The 22,893-nt window shown below is 46.7% G+C and overlaps 1 protein-coding gene across 2 annotated transcripts; it reads left to right on the forward strand.

Moving 5' to 3' along the window:
- The first annotated feature begins 1,386 nt into the window (after positions 1 to 1,386).
- Positions 1,387 to 21,398, forward strand: LOC118504255 (protein tramtrack, beta isoform). Of its 2 annotated transcripts, none has more exons than XM_036038483.1 (4): positions 1,387 to 3,277; positions 10,720 to 11,194; positions 11,363 to 12,551; positions 19,477 to 21,398. In XM_036038483.1, exons 2-4 carry the CDS (start codon positions 11,057 to 11,059, stop codon positions 20,631 to 20,633), a joined length of 2,484 nt encoding a protein of 827 aa, XP_035894376.1. In that variant the 5' UTR covers positions 1,387 to 3,277; positions 10,720 to 11,056; the 3' UTR covers positions 20,634 to 21,398. The 2 variants fall into 2 exon arrangements, with proteins under 2 accessions (XP_035894376.1, XP_035894375.1); XM_036038482.1 differs by lacking the exon at positions 19,477 to 21,398 and adding an exon at positions 14,371 to 19,300 and having other exon boundaries at positions 1,422 to 3,277.
- The last annotated feature ends 1,495 nt before the right edge of the window (positions 21,399 to 22,893 follow it).

Genomic DNA, 22,893 nt, shown 5'->3' on the forward strand with positions numbered 1-22,893 from the left:
GGGAAAGCGAGAGCGAGAGCTAATCCAAATGCGACGATTCATTTGTGGCCGCACAACCAAAGAAGGGATGAGGAGTATTGGGGATGAAAGTGGAGCCTGGGGAGGAACATTTTTTTCGTGCTTGTGTGTGTGACTATGGGGATGGTAGGGGAGCCCTACGCGGATAGGAAACACAATCAACAATCAACAGCACACAAGTGCCGCGCATAGATCCCAGCCACGTTCAGGCACGCACACACACAGAAGCGCACCGCCACACAGTTGGCGGATCGAGAATTCTATCCTCCGATTTTGTGGGAACAGGGTCTCCGTGGCCTGTTGCGTATCCCCTGAATGTGCGAACGATGCGCTCCGGAGGGTTGTTGTGCGTCTCTGCATGTATGTGTGTCTGAGTTAGTACATGGCTTAAAAGGGCGTGATTCGGTTGAGTAGTCACCAAGCAAACCAAGAAAAAAACACAGTCCGTTTCAAGGAAATGCACGGCAATCTTTTACCATCTGGGGAATGGGCATGGCGTATTATCCCTAATTGTGCATAGAAAAATAATTTTATAAGTCAACATTTTATTCCCTCGACGAGTTCCTGCAGCGCACACTTAAAAAAGGAATTTTCCATAGAATCTACTCGTTTCGCCACGTTGGTCGTTCGAAGTCCTCGTTTCTTCATCGGTCAGAAATCTCAGAAAACCACACACTCCTGTGTGTGCGCTCCCCTTTTTTTTCGATTCGATCCTCCTTGAACCTCACACCCACCCCTTAGAGCAACCGACAACGAGCAACAAAAAAAATCCCACCTCGTCCATCCACACACAAACACACACTACCGCGATGGCTCACAGCGCCCAACCACAAGCACAGCAGTGTGTGTGTACGTAACTTTATACGTGTTGCGACAAGTCAAAACCTCTGCCCGGTGTGTACGGAAGCTTCAAGGAATTCTCCTCCCGATTACTCCCAGCCAGCGCAAGCGAGAGACCGAAATCATTACTGTGCATGAGAGAGATATAAAAGGCGCGCGGGAGCGAGCGAGCGAGCGTATGTCAGTTGAACAAGCGTGCGCGAGAGAGCGAGAGAGAGCGCTCCGTGTAGTGGCATTCAACGCCGGCCCTGCGCTTGTGTGTATCGCAATGTGCGTGGTCCGCTCAACAGCCCGTACGTGCAACACAAAAAGGAGCTCTTCGATACGGTGGTGGCGTGTGTATGCGTGTGCCGCTCCTATGCCGATGGTCGAGCCGGCCGCCCGCTCGTGGTAGCGTGGTGTTGGTGTTGTGCGGGTTGCGTCGTGTTGGGGAGGGGGTGAACAGATCCCTGCGAAGGAGACACGCTCGCGTACCCACAGTGCACTAGCGTGCGCACACACAATCGCAGCGAATCAGGCGCGCGCGCGTGTGTGTGGGGTGCGAGAGCGCAAGGAAAGTTGAGCGGGGCGAGCGTGGAGAGAAGTCGGATAGCTAAAATTAACACACACCCCTATTCATTCGAACTTGCGACGCGGACTCGGCAACACGGTCGCTACAGCACGGTACCACAGATCCGTGTGCGCCTCACTAGAGTGTGGAGGCCGAAAAACAGGGAAAGAAAATCAAACAACTCTGGCGCAGGACATAAATCGCCGGATCGATCAGACTTCTTAGCAGGAGAGAGATAACCCGTTGTTGTTTTTGTTGCTTCTGTCATAATCGCTGTGGAAGTGTAAAGTGAACAAAATCTTCCAGTGTGTGTCACCGCAGTAGTGTCGTTTTAATTTCGCGTTCAATTGCCTCGGCCCGTCCATATCGTCGTCGGTCGTGTTGCACGCGGCCAGTTGCTATCGGGTGTGATAATGGTAGTGAGCTACTAGTGTGCGATAAGAAACCCCTCACTTCTCGGGGTCGGCAGTTCAACCGCCAGTGGTGTCTCCTGGTACGCGGAACAAAACACCCCCGGGAGCCGTGCCGGATAAGAGCGACGTGGATACAATTCTAAGCCAGGTGGTGGGAGTGATCTATGCTGGAAGACTACTACCACTAGCTCGATCAGAACGGAAGTCGACTGGTAGAGCGAGCATACTTTTTTTTTCCTCTACCGAGAAAACGATATAACGAACGTGCATTCCTAGAACCCAACGGTTGAAGAGAGCGAGAGATCCTCCCGCGAGTCCGTTGCTGGGTTGGGTGCGGTTTACTATTCTCGATCGCGGGTGTGCGTCTGTGTGTGCGCGAGATTGTGCGTGAATTGTGCTCAGTCGCGACAGTGCCTTCGTGGCGATATGTAGCGCAGTGCGTGATTTACTGGATATACGACAGTTCGTTTTTTGTTCCTGTTTGTGTTAAAATTTAAACGATTCCGCTCCGTGCAATCATGATGGATATGACATGAAGAGTGACGTCATCATACTGCCAAAAAAAATCTAGTGTCCATTGGATGTCAGAAGGTTGTTTTATGTCCCCACACAACTGGCTTCATTCATACGCAATTAGCACAGTCATCATACCACACGGACTCGCTGTGCGCTTCTGCTTTGTGTGAAGAAGGATAGCAGTCGTCGACAAGATGTCCGCAAATCCTCCACCGCTCCGTAGTGAATGTTCTACCATCGTTGTGTTCGTTGCGTAGAGAGAAAGAGAGAGGGAGGGTACGATAGCTTCCATTGTGCAAAACGTGAAACTGATTGTGAAAAAGTGTTCTGCTGGTTTAGATGCTGCGAAAAATTATAAAAATTCTAAGTAAGCCTACGCCAGTGTAGTGTGCTGCGCGCATGTGTATGTGTACACTGGTGTCTGTGCCTTATGGGGGAAAAAGAGTCGCGAAAGTGATGCGTGTACACGCGGTGTAGACAAAATTCTTTCACGGAACGCGTGTAGTGTAGTGAAGGCGCCTGCATGACACCCAGTGTGAGGGTGATCTGTGTGTGACAAGAAGAATTCCAAAAGAAGAAGTGCTCGTGTGTGTGTGAAGAAGAAGAAAAAGGTAGCCACATTTTTGGCGCGCTGATTACGACGCGTGCAAAGTTCATTGCAAAATCTGTGTGCGTGTGTGATAAAGAGAAAAAAAAGTGCTCTTGGTACTGTGCCGCATAAAAAGGAAAACCTCCCGTGGGGGGGTTTGTGGAAAAGGTGGCGAAAAGCATAATTTATTGTTGTGTTGTTAAGTTTGGTGAATCGATTGGATAAAACCTCAGCAGAACAAGAGTTAGGCATCAGCTTCTTCATCGTACAACGTGTACAGCTTATGATCGCCGTTACCATCCAAGGAGTCACTGAAAGAAAAAGCGTCCTCTATCGGTGTTAGGAAAATAGGTACGTGGCAATTCACTATTTGCTGGTCGGGGAGGATTTCAACTGTTTTCTCTCGGCGTTAGTTTCCAATTTGAGGTTTGAAGTTTGCTATGGTGAATCTATATTCGTAATAAAGTGCGTGTTTGGTTTTTTGTTTAATATTTTGCACTATCTTTTTCCATGGATTTGTAAAAATGCCACCGGTATTGCTCTGTCCTCTGCCGGGTTGGTTGGTCGAGCAAAAAAGCAGTATTTCTTACTTTCTTTTCATTGGCCAAACTTCCCCTTCCTTGCGTTAGACGCGGCCGGTCGGTAACCTCTTTCCCAGGAAATTTACCATTCACATGAAAAATCAAAATTCCATTGCCTCCTGAGTCGAGTCGTCGTGGTACCTTTGGGGGGTTTTCTTCGAACGACGATGCCTCTTTGCTGCACGTTTGAGTATTGTTTGCCATATTGTTAGGAAATGCCGTGCACCACGATATTTTGCGTAGAATAATATTCTTCTTTTTTCCTTTTTTTTAAATTAGCAAAACTTTTTTATGTTTTAGAAAAAGTGTTGAATTTTGTATATCTCTGGACTTACTACTTTCTTCAAAGCTGTTTATGTAAAGAGTCTTGGAAGAACAGCAATTTTGTAATATCCTTATGATTGTTCAATACTTGAAAGCATTTTAAAGTACTTCCTACGTTTGTTCAAAATAATATCCCTTTCTTCTCTCACGCACAAGAACAATGTGTATTGTTTGTGTCAAGGATATTAGTTTTCTTACTGCCTTTTTGCTATAATGGCTAGTAGTGAGGCCAAATAGGATTGTGAGGCTTGTGTAAAAAAAAACAAACGTAATACAAAGAGAAGCCATACCAAAAAATCCCCACAGGACAGGATGGCAGGACGGCAGGATGACACCACTGTACAAAGGATGCGGCTCTTTGACGTCGGTCATGTTCGAGTTCGAAGCTTGTTTTCCTAGTACATGCAAGTTTATAGATAGACAGACTTGATGTCAGGGGAAAGGGGGGCGATGATGTAGAAGACGAAAAGGATAACTATCGTATGACATTTGCCTCGGGGCTGTGCTAGCCTCCAGTATATTGACAACTGGCTCCAAAGGAACTGTAGGCGGATGTTCGGAAGCCCTTCAAGGACTCCTCTGCTATGTGTGCCTGGCTTAAAAATAGCCGGTACACGGGAAACCGAATCCATCCAACTTTCATTTCGTCCTACCGGCCATCGGGAAGAAAGGATATATCCAATTAGGGAGAGCCTCGGTGGTCTTACTGTGGTGTGGTGTTATGTGTGGCAGGATAAAACCAAGTCTTCCTGCTGGCCATGGAAAACACGTGAGCCAGGTATTGTGGCTATCCTCGAATGAAGTGTGTGGCTGTGTCCTCGTCTCTTAATTAGGTTGAATAACACAAGGACCGTTTGTTTTAATCCCTGGCGGCGAAAGACACCTGAAACGGCGAGGAGGCATCGGCGCAGGTTGATGGATGTCGGACATTGAAATTTAATTACATTTTAGAGCCCAATTTTACCCTCACTTTTCCCTTATAAAAAGTGACTGGATTGAATTGCCCTGAATGAGGTAAAACTTATTATTCCAGTTACAGGTTGACATAGGTACGATTTAAAAACCAAGGACATGTTGTGGTTTTGCTCATGTATTCTTATTGTCTTCACTATTCCTGGACGTGTAATAAATACATGAAGACAGAATGGTGTTCCCACAGTTCAGAGAAAGAACAAAGCACAAACACAGACGTCGAGGACGCTTGCTTGCAATTATCAATTATTACTGATTCCCGTGATTCCCGTATTGAATTTCCGCAAAAAATTGATACGAACCCTTTTCCTTAGTTGAAACGCTTTCGGAAAAATCTACGCGTGTCTGCTTTCGTAGGGCGAGAGCTAAAAAGATGAAAAATCTCAGGCTCACAAGTTGCGTACGCAACAACAAAACAGACAGAGTGAGATTGTGCGATCTCACCTCACAATTCTCACAATTGTGGCGATCCTTGAGCCACGTTATGGGGCAAAAAAAGAGACGGATATACAGGAGAAAACTCGACGAAGCAAATTGCATGATAGACAGACAGGGTGGGGCGAAATGAAAGAGCTCTGTGGAGTGTGTCGGGGGTTGGTATTAGTGCACCCCCCATGCACAGTGAGAAACCTTCTCTCTTCGGACGGTAAAAACGCGCAGCCAACTTGTTTGAAAATCCCACCAGCCCCATCCCACGCATCTGCACGGGGCTCCCACGGAAAAAAAAACTTAGGATCAGACGGAAACGGAAGAAGTTGGGGGGGAGGTGCTGCAAGAGATGGTTGTCGGGAGTCAGGCTCCCCAGATAAATGAGGCGCAAACGTTAGAAAACGACGTGCATCTGAGCAGCTTTTAACCTTCCCACGAGCGTTTGTAGTAAGTGTGTTTCGCTGTCAGGCGTAATTGTATGGGTAATAAAGGCATCCTGAACGTTGAATGCGGATATTGAAGATGGAGGAGGAAGCTGTTACAGTATATGTGTGTGGTAGTAGTGCATTAAACACTTCTTACTCACCATCGGGGACTGACATTTGCGTTCCTCGACTAATATGAAGATTTACTCACTTTTTTTTTCTATAGCGTAGGAAAAGCATGGGAAAAGCCTTATCTCTGATCAATAGCTAATAAAAAGGATGAACCAATCAAATTGCTCCTAATGAGAAAAACATCGAACTGCGCATGCTTCGTTTCATCCATACTCCACCACCATTTTGCTGTTTGACACGTTCCATAAGGATCTATAATATTTGTTCTAAGAATGGAATGGAATATTTTCCTTATCAAAACATTACGCGTTTCACTAGATTGCTTGTTGCAACAACAAAAAAATTCAAAAGGAAAAATTATTCCTTTTCTAGCGAAACTGTTTCGATGTTTTTTTTTTTCATCCCCTGGGGTAATAATTGTAGGGGAGAGTTATGAAACGAGCAGCAGCAGCAGCACCAGAAAGGAAAGGGGAGTGCGCTCATTGTTTCTCCTTTTCTTTCCCTCTCTCGTCCGTGCTCGCTCGCTCACACACTCTCCCCACTTGCTAGGAGGAAAAATCAAGCATGCGGAAAATACAAAATGGCGTCGCCATCGTCATCGGCATCCCTGCATTATAGTGTTCTGCTGCTACTGTAGGTAGAGGTTGAGAAGCAACGGAAAGAGCCTCCGGACGTGTGCATGGTAGAAGAAAAGAACGAGGAGGAGGTGGTGATGGTCTGGAGATTAATTTTTATCACGAGTTTTTATTAAGGACTTTGACAGATATAATACTTCAATGATTTTTTTCCCCATTTTTCAAATGAATTGTGTTCCGTTCCACCATGAACGTCCATTCAGAAACGATAGAAAATTGCATTCACATTGTGTGAGTGTAGTGTGTCCCTCTTCGCTGTAGTCGTTATGTAGGGCTTCAACTCATGTGACCACCACACTCTACACGTACGGACGATGATGGGATGCAGTTGCTAGTTTGTTGTAATTACTTAAATGCTAATCATTTTCTCTACTTTTTTGAGCCATTCTTACCATTTAATTCTTGTCCTTTAGGTAACAGAAACACTTTTAAATGTTGAATGGTCAACTCGGTTGTCACTAGAACCGGACTCGTTGCACTTGAACAGGGAAATCCTACGCAAAATTCCTACCGTTTGCGAACTTGTTCTCCCTTTAGTATTGCCTACATGTCGTTGAAGGAAACTCTTAATGTTAAGAAACGTTTAGCGCAAGAAATACTTGAGAGATCACTCTTCAAGAAAGAGTCTTTTTGAAACACTATTTTCCTTAAATAATTCGTGTTTATAAATGTCTTTCATCTTGATAATTCCTAATTCTTCATACATCAGATCTTTCGAGAATGTGGTAAAGTAATCATCTCTTCAAGTTCAAGTTCAGTAATGATGCTTATTTTTTTCAAACTGTCCAGGACTTTGACAGCCAGGGGGTTGCACGATCTTCGGCTCAAAGTTGGCGAGCCGGCTTTTAAGGCAGTATAGTTTCGCAATCGGATCCTCTCGCTGTACAGCAGCTCACCTCAAACTCTCAAGCACACCAATGCACACCACTCCCAATCCAGCAACATCTCGCGTCGTGTAGGCAGAAGCGCCTAGTAAACTTAATGATTGTGGCGCAACACGCCGCGTACCACCACCCGATTGTGTGTGGGCAGGAGGATTGTTGGTGGTGTTTGGGATGGGAGTGGGTGGAGTGGATGATGATGGTGGCGGTGGCCAATGTGTCAGCAGCATCATCAAGCGCTCGGCTTCCATGCATACGTACGTACCACCAGTCTATAATACTACCTATACAACTACAGCAGCAGTCCGCGCGGAGCAGAGCAACGGTAACATAGGCTGCTGAAATGCGGCTTTGCTCTTGCGTTTTTACATCACGCGCGGGGGTGTCAGCTCAGTTCTCATCGTTTGTTGTTGCTCTATTCCAAACAACCGATGGTACGATAAACTGGAGCTACTCACCGGGAGGTGGAAATGGAAATGTGCTGCTGAACGAAGGGAGTTCCACCCCAGCGTATCGGTGTAGTAGTACCATCACACCTCTACCCTGCTTGGAGCTCTGTGTTGTGTAGTGTAGGCCAGTGATTGCGCTTGCTGCCTGCTGCCTGGTACGTACTATACACAAGCGGAGAGATCATCCCCAACCGGGTGCGAGATAGTGTTGGTTTGATAATGAATCCGTTCGAGTTTGTGTGTGTGTGTCTGACGAATAGGGGTTGTAAAAAAAAGGGGAAGATCATAGTGCCGCCATGGTAAATGATGATTCGGGATGGGATTTCTACCATCCTTTTAAATGCTGATTGATTCGCTGGCTCGACAAGTGATAGAGTATGCATTTCCTGATCATTTATAGACTCAGCTGTTCTGCTTGAGGTGAAGGTGCGTGTGTGTGTGTGTGTGTATGTAGGATCGCCACACGGAAACGGGCGAATAATTTGCAAGCGGAATAAATATGCATAACCCATTTGGGAATTCCTGCTGGCCTGGACCTGTCCTGTCGTTTCGTCCCACCGTGGTGGTGTGAAGCCCTAGCAGGGAGGATATTATGCGTAGGCGCATCGGATTGTGGGAATTTTATCGTTTTCTGGTTTTTCTGGACGAAGGAGCTGACGAGATTACGAAAGCTGTTGTGTCCAGATAGAACAAGAAGCACAAAATAGGGTAGTAGTGGCGTGATTTTGTATTAACTCGAATTGATTTTGTATAAACACGTTTGAATTTACTTGGACGTTGACAAGTGTTTTTTTAGGTTTCGAATGACTACAGACAATTCTTGAACAGTGTAGACCGAAAAGGGCGACAGAATATTAATCATCTATTAAAAGGTTGGACACAACCATCACATTCGCCAATAGATTTTATTTTATTACATCCTCCATAGAAGGATATGAATAATCAATAATACTTCGATCGACTCGCTGTTGCCACTAATATTCCAATTTGACCATTTTGAAGGTGTCTGAAAGTCGTCAATTATGGTGAACTTTGCATAATGTTATATTATGCAAATTGATCCCTATTTGAATAGGGGTTTTCTGCTCTATTAAGGAACAAACTATGTGTATAGTCATGTTCTAGACAGAAAACCATGTGTTTAAAGTTTATTTTAATCAAACACTGTATTTCAAATGAAAGTTTGACAGAGGTTCTCTTCCTGTGCCCCGGGTGTTACTCATACCTCATTTGGGGCCTGACGATCGATTCCGATCGTCGTCGTCGTCATCGTTTGGGGCAGTAGGACAGTCGCGTGTGTTAACGCGTGTGTGGAGTAGTAATTTTGCGGTAGTTTTTGTTGTTGCCCGGTCGTTCGTGGTGTGACGGTCGGTCGGTCGAGGGGGAGCATCATCGCTCTTTTGCTACGCATCAAATTAACTTGCGCGACTGGGAAGAGGGTGGCAGCTAAACGGCGAGCAGCAGCTGTCTGTGAAAGATAGAGAGAGAGTGAGAGAGAGAGAACGACGAAACTGTGACGACGATGCGGTAATAAATATGCAATCGGTTTGACAGCTTGACAGGTTTGTGAAGGTCATGATCATGGGCGTCGTCATCGCCGTCATCGGTGGAGGTGTTGGTGGAGTTTCTCCCTGATGTGTTCCTCCGGACCTTATCAGATCGCACCTCTTTGCGGTTACTGTCCAAGATTTGTTTTGTAGGTGGGAAAGGCTTTTAAATACTTAAAGACACGAGACCAACATTAATGGCAACAGCTTCCGGTATTTCTCTCCAAAACGTTCTGTCTAAGTCTAAGCGATACGATCATCCTTTCGAGAAACCTTTTTCGTTATTAGATTAACACCTATCTAGGCTGGTGTTAATAGGCGTATTTTTACAATTTATAATACATGCGCCGTTATCCTCCAGCTGGGTGGAAACCGCTTTATGAGCATTCCGCAAGATGACCAATAAATTAAAGTCGGTCGTAGTCGTAGCCGAACTAGCAGCTCATAACAATTCCTCCCTTCCCAACGTCCGCACCTTCCACTTCCCTTCCAATTATCGGACCCTGTTCTCTGCGTAGGGCCTCCGCTCGTCATGGTTTACATTTTTGATGGCGTGGAACATAGAGGAAAAAGCCCCATCCTCCCATAACCCGATAGACGGCTTTGTGAGACCAGTTAGTAGTTGTTAAATGGTGCTGAAGGACATTGCAACAAATAGCCCACACCTTCCGTGTCCCCTTTTGTGATTCCTTCTTCCCTGCTAGCGCACAGTTTCGCCTCCTCCCCGAGAGCCACAAGGCATGATGTAACATTATGGGGATAGTTGTAGGAAGGAAAACCCAGCAGCAGTAAATCTTGCTGTGGCTGCAAGATGTGTGACTCTATTTGTGTGAAACTATCGACCCTGCCGATCCTTATTGTCGCGCGACAATATTCACCGAAGGTTAGTTGTTGAGGTTTAGTCGCACGGGGAATAATGCATCTTATGGGCGCTCTGACCAGTTTCTATAGCGGATTTGGTCCGGACGTTTACAGTCCTCGCAAATGCGCTGTGTGTCGTAAAAGCTTTGGTTTTGAAGAACTGAAGGGTGCTTTCGAGAGAGAGACCCGCCTTGACGGTAAATGACGCGTTTTTATCTGCCCTTTCAAATGGGTGCGTTTTGTCACGTTGCAATCTTCTTTGGAGGTTCTTCCTTTTTTTTGTGCGCTCTCCCCGTGCTTTGGTTTTTTTTTGGGTGGGTCCGCTTTTTATCTCGCTGTCTGACGACGTCATTCCCAAGTTGAGAGGAAGGAGATAGGATCGGAGAAAATGATGGTGAATAGAAGAATATGTCCAGCCAGTTCCTCAAACAATGCCGCAGGAGGAGTATTTTTCACTATCACTCTACACCTCGTGATACTATGCTAGTTGTTTACATTAAAACGTTTATCAAATAACTAATATGCTATTTTGTTGCTCTTTTCCTCTCATCCTACAGCCACCAAACATAAAAGCGAACAGGAAAGACTGAATCACCCTAAGTTCAAGCTGCTGGTGTGACCATTACAGCAAAGCGATAATAGCTTTTATCTTGCCTTCCAAACGTCGAGGAAAGATAACGAAGGACAACGGTGGACGAGAACCTTCACCACCGCCAACAGCAGCAGCAGCAGCAGCAGCAAAACGATAAGAGAAAAGTACTGTGCAGCCGAATCGGGCTTCCCTTAGCGAGTATCGTTTACGTACATTAGCCTAATAGAGGAAGCAGGATTCCTCTCGGCGGCGCAGTATTCATTCACAAGGAAGCAAGGCGAGTCACATAATCGCAGTTTAAAATGTCATCCCAAAGATTTTGCCTCCGGTGGAACAACCACCAGACGAACTTGCTCGCAGTGTTCGACCAGCTCTTGCACGATGAAACCTTCATCGATGTAACGCTGGCCGTGGAAGGTCAGCATCTCAAAGCTCACAAGGTAAGCAAATGATTTAGTTTGGATGGTCGGGGGTTTGAAAAGTAAAAACTAACTGTCGCTGTAAAACAAAGATGCGATGCGATTTCCCCTCATATTCACCGCAGCGAATACAACAACCTCCTCGAGCTAACGTGCGGTTTGCGTTGTCCTTTTGCTCTTTCCCGCCAGATGGTGCTGTCAGCTTGCAGTCCTTACTTCCAGCAGCTTTTCGTCAGCCACCCGGAGAAGCATCCGATCGTGATTTTGCGCGACGTACCGTTTAAGGACATGAAATGTCTGCTAGACTTTATGTACCGTGGTGAGGTGTCCGTCGACCAGGATCGGCTAGCAGCCTTTCTACGCGTTGCCGAAAGCCTTCGGATAAAGGGTCTCACCGAGGTGAACGATGACAAACCGAATGCTCCTGCAGGAGGAGGAGGAGGAGGGACTGCGTCAACGACAACGACCGCCTCCGCCACAGCTTCTTCCGCAACGAGTGCAGCGCAAGCGTCAGGTGCTGGTGCTGCTGCCCCTTCCAACACAGTTCCAAGTGCGAGCGCACAGAAGAATAATAGCAGTAGCGACAGCATAACACCGGTGGACGATGACGATGAAGACCGGTGCTCTCCAGCATCCAACAGTATTCCGGTGGCAACTGTGTCCGGGCAGGCCGGCGCACCCGGCGGTCAGCTGAAGCAGCTGCCTCCCCTGCTCTCGTCCACCGGCATCGTCACCCGCAGCCACAGCAACAGTTTGCTGCAGCAACATCACCAAAGCGGCAATAGCGCGATGCTACAAACGAACCCACTGCTCGGTACGGCCCTCTCGCAGCAGAAGCGCAAACGCGGACGTCCGCGGAAGCTGTCGGGCAGCGATGCGGGCGAAGGTGAAACGGACGGCAACTTTATCGGCACTGGCGAAGAGTACGACAGCAGCTCGATGGATATCATGGACGTGAAAATTGCCAGCAGTGGTGCATCGAACTCGGGCGACGATGATCAGCAGCTACGCATTGTGAGCAGCCGTACCGAAGATTGCGACACGCCGATGCACGAAAAGTCCGAGCACATGGACGAATACGACGATGAGGAGATGGATGACGATGCGGATGAGCTGGTCGAGGATGATGATTTGGAAACGGGAGCGGGCGACGAAACGCGCGGAGACGGCACCACCCCAACGCTGGACGACTCGATGGAAGTTACCACTGGCAACGCGAACAATGCGACACACAATGCGCACACCACGAATCGATCTGGCCGGCAGCTTCAGAGGCAGCAGGGTGGCAACAGTGCACTGGTCAAACCGTCGCGAGCATCCAAAAGAACGCGAACGGCGACCAGCAATCTGCGGAACAACGAGAACAGCAACATGTCCGGTGAGTACGACTACTGTGTAGAGTATATGGCCAATTGCGGTACGCAAAAACGCACCGAACAGTACTTCATCATCGGGGGTGCACACTATCTCTCTGCATACTAGATTAATAATTCGCACAAACACGAGATCATCAGCTCCCTATCATCCGCATTCTGTAAAGCACTAAGAAAGCATTGGCGGGTTGCTAATGTGAAGGATGGTTATTTCATTAGCTACTAATATGAACTACAACACGGGCGTACATTGGCTATGATTGAAGGATGTATGTACCACTGTACTCACTATATTCATTGCTTACATCTGTCATTAATTTTTTCTACCCATTAAATTATATTTTTGTTGTGTTAAATGCCATTAAATTAAACGCTGTGAGCTTAGTTGAGTTGATTTAGAGCTTATGCCGGAATATATTATATCTTTCTCTCTGTATAAAGTACTAACATTGTATATACATTTTCACGTACAAACACATAGACTTACCACTTAAAATCGGGTGCGGAAAGAATGAATAGCATATCATTAGCTCGTTAGTAAACTGCGCTCGAGTGTTTAAACGGGTTCGCGGGGTGCGCGTTCGGCGTTCGGAATGGTTCATATCGTCCACACACCTCGCCAAAACGAATTCGACGGTTTTAGAAGTATTGCTTATATATGCTTTAAAAACCCCCAAATCGTGTGTTTGTCCGTCCCACTCACCTCACTATCCTGTCAATAATTCAAACTGTCTGCGCGTGGGGCATTTGGCCGAACGAAGAAAAAGTACGCTAGTTGTCGTCCTCTGTTGTTCGTTGCTTCGATTAGTGCTTAGTGGTAGCTGGTCGCCTAGATGGCGACATCAACACGGTCAAAGCTATGCACCTTCTTCTAACTAAACACGCGCATCGTAGGGTTAAGCGAAAAAGCCGATCGAATCGCGCGGACAAGCACATTTATGAAAAGGTGAGTTTCCGCCCTTTCCCGGCCGCCGAAGCTGGTGTATGGTGAATCGAATGATTTAATGAAAGAGGCGGCTCGTCGTGATATATGGTGTTGTACATGGCCTCTCTCTCTCTCTTTACTGTCGTCATGGTCCGCTCTGCTCATAACCGGGCAATTGTACAAAAATGTCTGCCTGTGTTAATACTTAGTTTGTAGCATTACTTTCCTCTTGTGCATACAATAGGGTAAACATTTTGCAGGAATCAATCAGAGAGAGAGAAAGAGAGCCATCGGAAAAGTAGAACTTCAAAATCTCCCTGTTCAAGAAGTTTGCTTCCGATCGTGAAATGATTCTTCCGCGGGCATGTGTATCACTATCACTAATATTAAATGAAGGTGAAACTAGTACTGGCAAAAATCCTATTTACTCCACATCCTTTTTTCCATCACATAAAATCCATATTGATGCTTATTAGTCTCATATTTTGCACCATTTGCTACTAAAAACAGCAGTGGCAACAGCAAGCCACGCACGAACATAAGCCATCCCCCTTTAATTAAATCATTGTGCCACGAAAGCTTGAAGCGGCTTGGGAAATGGGATATGTGTATAGTATAGTAATAGTTTTTTGTTTGTATTAACAATCCTCCTCCGTACCTGTCTTATGATTCATTTACACACTACCCTTAACAACTTCACAACATTCTCCTGCGTTTTTTCATAATATGTGGTGACGGTTACCTGTAGATGGAATTTCGAAAGGAAATATGAAACAATTTCCCCACAATGTGATGTGTGTGTGTGTGTGTGTGTGCTTCCTATACCAACAATCCTGTTGCTATATCACGTTTGCCACCGTTTGCTAACCACCGGTCTTCTTGTGTATCTTTCGTTGTAGATTCAAAAGATTCCTTTGCGGACGATGACAAATGCAACAAGATGGACGAAACGGGCGGCGAGGAGGACGACGACATCGAGGACGATCAGTACGAGGAGCGGGAGCTAAATTCCAGCCTGATGGAACCACAGCTGCTGCTGGATGAGTATGACGAACCGGTGGAGCTGAAGTTCGATCCGCGCACCGACAGCGGAGCGGTTGATTCGACCTCCAACAGCAACAGCTACCTGCCCCCGCTGCAACCGAAACCTGGTCTAAAGGTGACCGGTGGTGGTACTGCTACCAGCGGAACTCGCATGCCCCAGATCTCGGTCGTACCGACGACGGCTCTGCAGTTGCCGAAGCTTGCGCCACTTACGACGGCATCGGGCGGCAGCAGCTTTCTCAGCGGATCGGGCAACAGATCGTCGGTAAAGCTGCACAAACGGACCCGACTGCTGGCACCAAAGAAACCGAACGGGATGACCACCACGCAGACGATCCTCAACAATCTGAACAACAACCTGAACGATAATTTGATCTCAACGTCAAGCGGTGGCGCATCTTCCCTCTGCCTGTCCGGCATCGGGTCGGCCGAGGTGTACGACATGTTTTCCGGCAGCGTGCTGCGCTCGTCCAGCCCCCGGTCCAACTCGAACTCCCCTTCCGTGAAGGGGGGAGGAGGAGGCGGCAGTGGGAACGACAGCGGGTCACGCACGCAGAAGTACGCGGTGATCGACGATAGCGAGGGCAGTGTGCGTGATTTCTGTACCAAAGAGGGTGACCACGTGTACCGGTGCAAGGTGTGCGCGCGCGTCTACACACACATCAGCAACTTCTGCCGGCATTACGTCACCTCGCACAAGCGCAACGTGAAGGTGTACCCGTGCCCGTTCTGTCTGAAGGAGTTTACGCGCAAGGACAACATGACGGCGCACGTCAAGATAATCCACAAGCAGGAGTACGCCCAGCAGCAGACGACGGGCATCGGCCCCGGTGGCACTTCCCCGTCCAGCGGCGGTGGCGGCAACTCCCGTGGTGAGGATTCGTTCAGCGCATCCCTGCTCGGGGGGCGCAACGAGTCTACGAACGGTGGTGGCAATTCGCTAACGACCGCGTCGATCATCAATGCGGTTGGCTTGCAGCCCAGGCTAGGGTCAAACAACAACGGCAGTGGCGGTAGCGGTGGTGGTGGAGGTGGTGGCGGCGGCGGCGGTATACGTATCGTGTTTCCCTTTCCCGGGAGTGGCCAGGCCTCGCCGGCGGCGGCAGCCACAACAGGAACAGCAGCCGGCAGTGGCACGGTCGGGACGATTACCATTAAGAAGGAGTTTCAAGAAAAATCTTCGTCCTCGTCGGGTGCCAACTCACCGACCGGTTCGGTTTCATCCAGCTCGAGCGGACTCGCAGCCCAACCGGCAACCGCGACCGTCAGCCAGTAGTAGCAGAAGGCACCGGAAGGGTTAAAGTAATTAAGCGTGTGTGTGTGTGTGTGTGTGTCCACCACAGGAAGGGAACACGACCAACCACCACAGATAGAGGCTAGTAATTGATTAGGGAAAGCCGTGACCATTGCTTTCCCTCTGGACAGAGACAACACACTACACGCTTTCTAGCACACTAGGAAGAGCTAGGAAAATCATTCCTTCAAAAGGGTATTTTGTAGTTTTTAGAGCAACAATATCGCGTCGTCTGAATTCTCTTCCCCACGGACACACGGACGCGTCCGACAGACCGGATCTTCGTACTGGGGATTATGTTTTTTTAAATTAGTTGTTTGTTTGTTTTAGTCGTAAGTGTGGCACTGTTTTATGTTTTATGTAAAGTAGCAATTGCTGTCCACTAGGCAGGAGGAAAAATGTGTTGTTGTGGCTCGGTGTGATGTGTGCGTGTGTGTTTGCAAGCGATCGAACGAAAAAGAAAAGCACACGAGCAAACCACCAGCAGTTTACCCTGTACACGACACTGTAATTACTCCCACCAAAAGCATCCTCGAGCGAGCTCTACAACGGGCGACATCCTTGCTAGCTTTCTCCGTTGGCTTTTGTACAGTGTTCTGGGTAGTTAGCAGAGTAATCGTATTTAATTATTGATAACCTTTCTTTTTTTGTTTGTTTGTTTGTTTATAATAATTTTAAACAAAATAATGCCTATTTTTATGTGTGCCGAGACCGACCACCACCCTTCCAGAGGATGGTGGCGGGCATATAAAACGGTAACAAAAAACAACATTTGCGTCACGAATGTCTTCCCCCACAAAAGCGGCCGAAACGAAGCTTGGTGTGGTCTGTCTGTTATCGTTCGATAGCAGCAGCACCAGTTAGTAGAATGTCGTGCCGTCGTGTTTGCGTATGCAGATCTATAATCTCTCCTATAGGACGGCCTAGGACTTGTGTCCCCTGCAATAGGCGCATTTAAGGTAGCTTTCGTTGTTACTACTAGAGTAGAATGCGTTTAAAGCAAAGAAACCTGTAGGAAGCGTTCCCAAGCGAGAGTATAGTGCATTATTAATATTACTAATACTACTACCTACTATTATTTACTCGCCGGATGTTGTTGTCTGTTTTGTGTTCTTTTCCGAAGCACGGAATCACCCCGGAGAAGGAGGAGCAGGGCTCGTGTTTTCCACCTTTTTTTTTGTTTGTTATTTATTTTTAGAAATTCTTTATAGTTTTCTAAATTAACGTACATTCGGTTTTTGGTGTGGTTACGGCCCGATGGTGACCTTTTAATAATATTTTTATTATTTTCTTTATCACACACACAATTCTCGTTCAGTCTATTTGTTGTTGCGTTGGTCTCAGCTTACCTTGTATTATTTGTATGTTATTTAAATGTATCAAGAGACACACAGACAACGGTGGTGATGTAGAAGGGCATTATAGAAACACGAGACGCGTTAGGAACACGTCCACCAATAAGTCGGGCTCTTCCAAACCCGATCGTCCTTTACCGGTCCTCTCCGTAAGTTTTGCTTTTGGTACGAATAGCATTTTAACTATTAAAGCAAACCCAAACTCGAATTTTTGATAAACCTTTAACAACACCCTTCGAAAAAACCAACCGTAAGGCTTCTCTGCCCCCTTATCCTTTCGTGTCGTACTGCTAGGAAAATTGCTTAGAATTCGCAGGGTGAAAGCGAAACGGCGGCAGCACAGCTTCAGAGTTTGTTTTTTGTCTTCTAGTAGTAGATTTATGTATGTAAAATGAAAAACAAGGCTGAGATAGTAATTTTTAGAACGTTGTCTTTGTTGTACCATGCCACCAAGAAAACCAACACACACACACGCACGCACCCAGCCACACGTAAGTAATTGGAAAGCTCGTTCGAAGAAATCATGTTGACGACCCACACAGCGAGAGAGAGAGAGAGAGAGAGAGAGAGAGAGATAGTTTGTAGATAGAATAGTAAGGCGTGGCGGCGAAAAGGGAAAAATGGGGATGGGAAGGTCAATGTTTTAGCAAAGTAATTAGTGTGAGTAGTATTTATATACACAACAAATCAAAAACCAATTTATCCACGAAAATCGTCCTTTGAGAGAGAGGGGTTGGGCAGGGAGTGTCTGGTTTTAAATGCTTGATGGGCTTGATTAAGCGAATATGGGACGTGTGTGCACATATTTTACGATAATGTGGTTTTTAATAATAATATGTAGTTAGGCAGGCATTTTTCCACCCGCGTGAAAAACTAATTTTCTCCTCTATAGGAGGGCAAGCAAAGCCGCAGCAAGTAATGCAAAGGAACCAATGGGTAACTATGCTACCGATGCAACACATTGCAATAATACGTGCTAGTTAAAGTCATTCGCATGGTAACTGATTTGCAACAGGCCAGCAATCTCGCAACTGCAGTAAAGACACGTGCTCTGGTGTGTGTGTGCGCTACACTCTCAAACGAGGATCAGAGTAGTGGTCGGATTACAAATATGTATAAAAGCCCCCAGAGGCTACATGATGCGGGATGCCAAAAAGATTTCGCCTGCTCGAGCTGAAATCTCGGAAGGATTTCGTTCCACTCTAGTAGCAGTCCTCTCTGGCACACTGTCCTTGCTGCGTTGCCATGGTAGTATTCGGCTGAAGAAAGAGAGAGAGAGAGATAGCATGAAGTGCTCTAAGCAACGCGGGATTTTGACGTAAAAAAAATTGCCAATCCCCCCCATTCCCTTTCAACCGAAATCTTTTTGACTTCTCGCATCATGTAGTCTGGCTTTTAAACGCACGATTGCACTTAAACTTAAATCTCCTTTCCGACGGCAAACCCACACCCACACACACACACAAGCAAAGCCCCAATAGCTAGTGCAATTTTAATGTATTAAGTACTTTGTTTTAGCCTGGAAGGGAGTGATAAATCCCCCCTTACAACATCCTTTGCCCGGGAAACGTACGCGTTGTACAATAAGACACAACCACTGCACACTGAGACCGGGGCCGGTGTTGACCGAGCAGTTGATCAAGCGTTGGACTTGGAGGGAACAGATCGAAGAGAAAAGCATTTACACTACCTAAATTCTAGTTAACAATAGGGCAAAGGGGCGGCAATCACAATATATCCATATATATGTATTCCGGAAGTAAGTGCGGCGATGTGTTGTGTAGTATATGTATGTGGGTGGGGTGTGGTATGTCGTGCTAGGTTTAGCAAAAAAAAAACTAATAGAATAACAAAGAGAAAACAATCACCAAATAAGATTTAATACACACACACACAAACGCGCACACATCTTCACACACAGACACGCATATTAAAAGTTGTCTTGCGTAAGTTTAATTTTAAATCCCTAGTATAATGTGAGCATTCGTTTTTTTTATCATTATTTTACCTAAACACGAGCACAATGAAAACACACTGAAATATATAAATATATATATATATATTTAAACAATTACTGTTTAGCTGGAAGTAACGGATCACGTAAAAACACATAATAAACAATGATATCAAACATGATGTGAAATGCGTCTGTTCACTGTTGATGAACCTGCTGCAGTTGGAAGAGAAGATATCCGAAACCTCGCACCCCCCCATTCCAAGATCCTGTCCTGTCCTGGCTGGCAACAGGCGATTTTGATTTAAATTAAACCCCCTCATCAGAAGCATTCTTGTTTCTTTCTTTGATGCAACAGGCATGTCATCTACTTCCACCAGCCCCGAAGCGCCATCGATGCTTCCTATCAATCTCGAGCTGAAAAAGGCGACGAGTCACGACAGAGGACAGGTGGAAGAAGCTGCCGCAGCAGTACAGCTGGTCCTTCCGACGCCCGTTCGCATTGTGGAATCAACATCGAACCGATCGATTTTGCGCAACCCGTTGCCGCCACTGTTGCAAGAGCTGCAAAGGAATGGCCAGCTGCAGGAGCTCACGATAACCGAGCAACGGCGCACATTGATGCATCATCAGCAAAATGGGAAGAATGTAAAGGAAGTCTCAACGGCCACATCATCACCACCGCAACACCGTGACACCGGCGACACTCTAGCTGCACTGTTGCGCAGGGAATCCGTTTTCTCGGGCTGCACGATCGATAAGCCAACGGCAGTAGCCGCAGGACAGAAGCCACCTTCGCACCGCCGTACACGCAAAACCATATCCCCGAACGATCCGGCGAAAGCGCTGACGGAAATGTCCGTACGAGGGCTCAATTTGTTCCGCTACGCTACGGTCAACGCGGGCACGTACCAGTGTGTGGAGTGCGTTAAGGAGGGGGTTGAGAAATCGTTCAAAAACAAGTACAGCTTCCAGCGGCACGCATTTCTGTACCACGAGGGCAAACAGCGCAAAGTGTTTCCGTGTCCGGTGTGTGGCAAGGAGTTTTCTCGCCCGGATAAAATGAAAAACCATCTACGGATGATGCACGAATCGAACGAAGCGAAGGTGGAAGCGGGTTTACCCAGTCCAGGCGTGATGGCTGTGCAGCATTCTACGGGGGAAGTGGCTCAGCTGAATCCATTGCCACAGTCACCGTACCAGCCCCAGTATCATCAGGCCGAAATCACAAATCCGACCCACCAACACGAGCACGAGGCGGCACGGCGGCGGCGTCGTCAGCAGCAGGAGCAGGATGTGATGCAGATACGGAGCGTTGTGAATGCAATCAACCTGCGCCAACTGCAGCAACTGCAACAGCACGCCCAGGAGTTGCGCATGCGCCATTCGCTTGAGGAGCAGAATCGACAGAAGGCAGCCAAGCAGCAGCAGGTGATGGAAGAACCACCACCACCGCCACCACAATCGGTTCCTCCAGTCCAGCTGGTTCCTTTGAACATTATCGGTAGACAGTGAACTGAACGATCGTCGTGTAACTAAACCATTGACTAGAAGCATTTAAGGGAAGGTAGCCATTCTGATCACATTAGTTCATATTAGTTTTCTAACCCATCGTGAGTAACGTTCGCTGGGCGAATTAATGATTAAACCACATAAGAAGGTAGAACCACAACGGAAGACACGCCACTCTCAACGGAAACTTATAGAGACTGATACGCCATTTTCTTCATGTACGTACATTTGAGAGATCTCGGTAGCAGGGAAGGTGTTTAGATTTAGTGGACTCGATTTTTCTAGACCCAGCTTCCAGGAATTGTAATGTGATTGTGAACTGAGCGCGCATTTATTACTATTTTCATTTACATATTTCATGCGGAAAAGCAAGCAAGCAAGCACCACACCCAGTTTAATATTGTGTAAGAGAGCGTTACAGGAATTGAAGACTTTTCCAAGAAACTTTTTTGAATTGATATTATGCTAGTGATAAGAAACTTTAAGCGCACACACACCCCAAAAAAAGACTCTCTTTATAAAAGAGACGACGTAGGGTACGAATTTTTCGAGCAGCCATTCAATGCCATCATATATTTTTTTGTTAAATATTTCCTCTCATTTTGATTATTCATTGCCATTTTGATATTAAGAAAGTCGAAGAATTTGCCAGTCAATTAGAAGAACTCGAGAAGTACGAATTGAATTACTGATAGGTTAAGGGATGAATTGAACTTTTTCTACACAAACTCAACTGAATAATAAAGAGACATTTGCATCGAAACCTGATGAACGTGGAACATGTTGGGAATTTTGGGTTGGGTGCACTGCACATGCCACCCCATTCCCCAGTGGGATTTTCGGTTACAGTTTTATAGCTTTGCGCTTCCATTGAATGGCAAAGCCATTCTTTTCAACATTTTAAAACGGTTTTGCTTTATTATAGAGCAACACACAAGTGCTGCTTGTCGAAAAAATATCTGTTCGAGAAGAAAAACCGTTTACGCGCCGGCCGGGTCCACATGACGAGCAGCTGCGACGGTTGCTCGGTTCCGAAACGATGGGAAATTCCCGTCATTTATCGGGAGACGGTAGCGATCGTCCACTCGAATGTCTTTCGAGGTGGTCTGCACTGGTACGCCATGGACGACAGGCAGCAAAACAACAGCATAGGCGGTGAGGCGAGTAGAGCCGAAATGGAAGGAGGACACAAGGAGCAGTTATCAATCGTGTGTTTGGGCTGTTGGGATCGACCGGAGTTTCGTGACGTTATAGGTTCACATGGGTAAAGCATGGGAGGTATCGATCCGATCCCAGAACCGGACAGGTATTCAATTACGGGCGAGATTAGTACCTTGACTTTGGAGGACCTCGAACGTGAAGTGTCAGGTTGTGTGGTTGGTCTGAAAGAGGGGTCCTGCTCTTTTATTGCACCTTACCACTATGGACATGGGGGTGCGTGTAGTAGTAATTGTTTTATCGCCCTATCAATCAAGGAGGAGACTTTTCACTCCTTTTTGCAGGCAGCTACATGAAGTTAATATCTCAAGCGGAGCGATCATTTCGATCATTTCGATCTCCTCGATATTGATGTGTAAGTGGGAAGGTAGGTTGGTTGAAAAATAGGTCCTGGCTCAACTGAATTGACCCTCAATTCAAGTTTCCAGACGTGTTAAACAGATCAAAATGTGATTATGCCGTTTGGTGTCTGCTAGACACCAAGGGTCAGACGGGTTCGTTCGGGATGTACCTCCCGACCCGGGGGTACCCTCTAGCAAGAGAGAGAGCTAGGAGGCATAATTCAAACAAACAGATTCCGCTACCTAAAAAAACACCCAACGCCAGCAGCAGCTTCCAAGGAAAAGTGGGTGGATGTAAACTGAGGGATCAAAATAAAACAGGAGAGGACAAGTGGAAGGTAGCAGTAGTGAGATATGAGTTCTGCCCAAAAGTGTCGCACTCTATTGTGTTTTTAAATCTCTCCCCGTTGTCCCGACCGTCCCAGGGGGATGTTTCAGTTCAGAATCGTTGAATGGATGGAACCTCGCCGCTTGATGATATGGAGAGGCGAGAGCCATAAAGAGTGTGCTGCCACACTCTGGTTCATGCTCAATCCTGTTGTCCGTAGGAGCGTAGGGTATTGATTAATTATGCCCTTTAGCCACAGGTACCGCGTGTCCAGGCAGAAGGCAGAAAGATGAAGTCAAAACAAAAGAAAACTACGCAGCACGCATTCTGTGTATTTGTTTTACTTTGGCTGAGACTTGTTTTGTTGTCTCGCTTT

This window comes from Anopheles stephensi, chromosome 2, assembly GCF_013141755.1.
Source record: "Anopheles stephensi strain Indian chromosome 2, UCI_ANSTEP_V1.0, whole genome shotgun sequence".
Classification (NCBI taxonomy): domain Eukaryota; kingdom Metazoa; phylum Arthropoda; class Insecta; order Diptera; family Culicidae; genus Anopheles; species Anopheles stephensi.

What these genes read in the sequence shown, in the direction of transcription:
- LOC118504255 (XM_036038482.1), top strand. Translation starts at nt 11,057, where the DNA reads ATGTCATCCCAAAGATTTTGCCTCCGGTGGAACAACCACCAGACGAAC. An exon ending in AGCATCTCAAAGCTCACAAG is followed by an intron (nt 11,195 to 11,362) that starts GTAAGCAAATGA and finishes CTTTCCCGCCAG; the next exon opens with ATGGTGCTGTCAGCTTGCAG. An exon ending in CGAGAACAGCAACATGTCCG is followed by an intron (nt 12,552 to 14,370) that starts GTGAGTACGACT and finishes CTTTCGTTGTAG; the next exon opens with ATTCAAAAGATTCCTTTGCG.